This window comes from Chanos chanos, chromosome 9 (assembly GCF_902362185.1).
Source record: "Chanos chanos chromosome 9, fChaCha1.1, whole genome shotgun sequence".
Taxonomy (NCBI): domain Eukaryota; kingdom Metazoa; phylum Chordata; class Actinopteri; order Gonorynchiformes; family Chanidae; genus Chanos; species Chanos chanos.
In genome coordinates, this window is record NC_044503.1 from 34,121,546 (window position 1) to 34,124,483 (window position 2,938).

The window sequence follows — 2,938 nt, forward strand, 5'->3', positions numbered from 1 at the left end:
GAGGGGAACACACTCTAAGGGTTGACAGAGAGGGAACCACATGAAGTAGAGAGAGTGAAACAGAAACGAAAGGTCCGCGTGTCATAATAACTTCAGAAGCGCGTGTCATAACACCCTTAATTCTGTGGTGAAAAACCATAGCAACCATACATACTTTCTACAGCCACAGACTCGGTCTAAAATAAGTACAGATGTGGCACGAAGCAATATTTCTTCTTTTTTTTTAATTTTTATTTTAGAATAGCGTACAAATAAAGAAAAAAAAAAACAATGACAATGACAATAACATGATGGAATATTTTAGAACGTAAACATACACACATTCACATGTAGAAAAAAAAAAAGAATTTAATATGCAAAATATGACAGACATCGAAAAAAGCCATTCCGTGATCACACATTGAATAAATGCAACAAAAACTGAAAGTTTTTGCATTGCACCATTAACACAGAGAATGGATATTTTGCAATCATACTGGCGTGAGAAACAAATGTGGAATAATTCAAACAAACAAACAAAAAGGTTGGGCCCATTTTTTGGTCTCAAAAACAGGCTGTGTCACAAATGCCGCGTGATATTGTCTTAATATGTGGCTCCGACACATTCACCGCATGTTGTTTCTTCTTGCATTAAAACAAATGAAGTAATATGAAACGAAGAATGTAACCTTGAAAAATTAGTCCAGGGACGCAACACTTGACATGGTAATATAAGCCTACAAAAAGAATGTTACTAGGTAAAAGGGAAAAGGATGAAAAGCAACCGTGAAACATTGTGGTGTTTGTCGTATGAGGAAAGAGAGAGAGAGAGAGAGAGAGAGAGAGAGAAAGAGCGATAGAGTACGAAATACTGTGCATTTACATTCTGACAATAACAAAGAAAAAAACTTAATTAGCAAAAATGTTTAATTAAAACCAGAGAGAAAACGGTTGGAATCGATAGAACAGCCAGTGTTTGTTCTAAATGATCTGGTCGGTTGTTCGAAGACATCAAAAGCCGTTAAATGAAATTTTGGCCAGTTACTGGATCCAGTGGCATTACGTGACTGAAAACTAACGTGACTTTCAAAAGTCGGATATGTGCTTGGTCGTAGGCCTACTGAAAGTCTTACAGAGCTACACATACATCGTGTTTAGATATTACAGTAGACTAATCACAGAATGTGCTCTCAAGTGTGTCAGAATACCTAGCCTTGAAAGAGAACCGTAGAATACTGTTACTAAAGTCATGCAGCATTGTTTTAAATTGATCGGTCGTCTACATAATACATTTAAAAGCTATCCACTGATGTCCGATTAATTTTTCGGTTTGTTCTTTATGCCTAACCTTTAAGCAAGAGCATGTTATTCATCCATCTACTTTGTTTTACCACGCATTAGGACATTTTGTTCGGATTATGTCACGAAATTTTTTCACAGGCAATTTCTGGTGCTTCACAAAGGTTGCACGCGCGTAGACGAACGTTACAGAAGTTAAAGGAATAACAACTTTTTCCTTTCACCTTTTTTTGCATATGAGTTTTAGCCCTCGAAACACATTTCCCAGTCCCAGTCAACCTCAGCGTGCGCTGGGAAATAGTTTTGCAGAAAGCGCATGACAAACAGTTGAATCACAAGTACACTTGTACAAACTACATCTCCCATTACGCTTTATGAGCAAGCAGCCTAAACAGGTATTAGTCTTGGAGAAAGTGCATGAATTACTAGGGTAACGTATATTTTTTCAGCCTCTTAATACACTGCTGCTTGATAGGCTTCACTAGACTTTACACTAGTTTCCAGGAACTCAGGCTGTGCGTGTGCAAAGCATGCTGGGAGTTGGAGGCAGAAAAGAGCAGCTATTTTGGACTGAACTGAAGGCAGTGAGTTTTGAAGTGGTACTAAGGATAGTGCATTACCTCTGCACTGAGCTACCCTATAAACACTTTAAACAGAAGCAGGTAAGCCAGGGGTTGTTTGCATCAAGTTTCTCAAAGTGAGCTGATCTGGAATCAGTTATGTGCTTTTCATAATGGTAATGAATACATTTATGTAGAAAAAGATGAACTGATCCTAGATCAGCATTCTAATTCGGAGGATTCCTCTCACTCTTGAATAATCAGGTGTTTGTTTCAAAATCCTGACCATTTCAACACTTTGACACGCGCAATTTCTGCCGCACTCTTCCGTTCAAATTTGTAACCAGCTGATAATGCACAAGATGCCCGATGGGGCTTTTGGATGTGAAAATACATTTACTTTTACTGTGAACACTGTCACATGTTTAAACAATAGGTTTAAACAGGCTAAAGAGGCAGAGAGAGAGAGAGAGAGAGGAAAAAAAAAATCACAAAAAATATATATATGAAGCACTTATGTGGCAAAAAAAAAGTCATCCAAGCTGAGCCATTTTTATGTCTTGAATTTGGTTTTTCAGTTTTAGAGTGACACCAGACTCCACCAATCAATGCATGGCCTGTTTGGCACGCTGGGTGTGGCACTTCATACACAGAATCCTCCCATCCAATGGGTAGCAGCCATCAGCATCCGCCTCTATGGACAGGGGGCGGGCACAATCCTGAACAGCCAACCAAAGAGAGAGAGAGATCAGTTTACATCTGCACACCCCAATTTAACAGAAAAAGGGGTAGGGGGAAAAAAAAAAAAAAAAAAAAAAAAAGGACTGCAGACATATTTTCTTTAGTTATCTTATCAATTTCAAAACATACAACCTCACCGATCAGAAACGAAACAACTGAAAACACAAACATTTCTTTTCCATAACTCACTTGTATAACTCTTATCATCAAGATACTCATCTACGTCAACGTTTACAAACAGATCACTGAGGTTTACTTAGAACAAAAGTTCAAACAGAGAGAAGACAAATAAATAAACAAACATGATAAAAAAATAAATGATTTTTTCGGATCCCACCTCACATCGGTAGCACTTGAGG

General features: G+C 38.0%; 1 protein-coding gene across 1 annotated transcript in view; it reads right to left on the reverse strand.

Moving 5' to 3' along the window:
- Nucleotides 1-2,443: 2,443 nt before the first annotated feature.
- zyx (zyxin) overlaps nucleotides 2,444-2,938 on the reverse strand; it is a 17,109-nt gene continuing 16,614 nt past the window's right edge. The window contains exons 9-10 of the mRNA XM_030783829.1: nucleotides 2,917-2,938; nucleotides 2,444-2,557 (exon numbers count right to left, since the gene is read on the reverse strand). The exon at nucleotides 2,917-2,938 is cut by the window's right edge and continues 99 nt beyond it. Of these exons, the coding sequence (XP_030639689.1) occupies nucleotides 2,444-2,557; nucleotides 2,917-2,938 (136 nt within the window). The remainder of the gene's footprint in view (nucleotides 2,558-2,916) is intronic.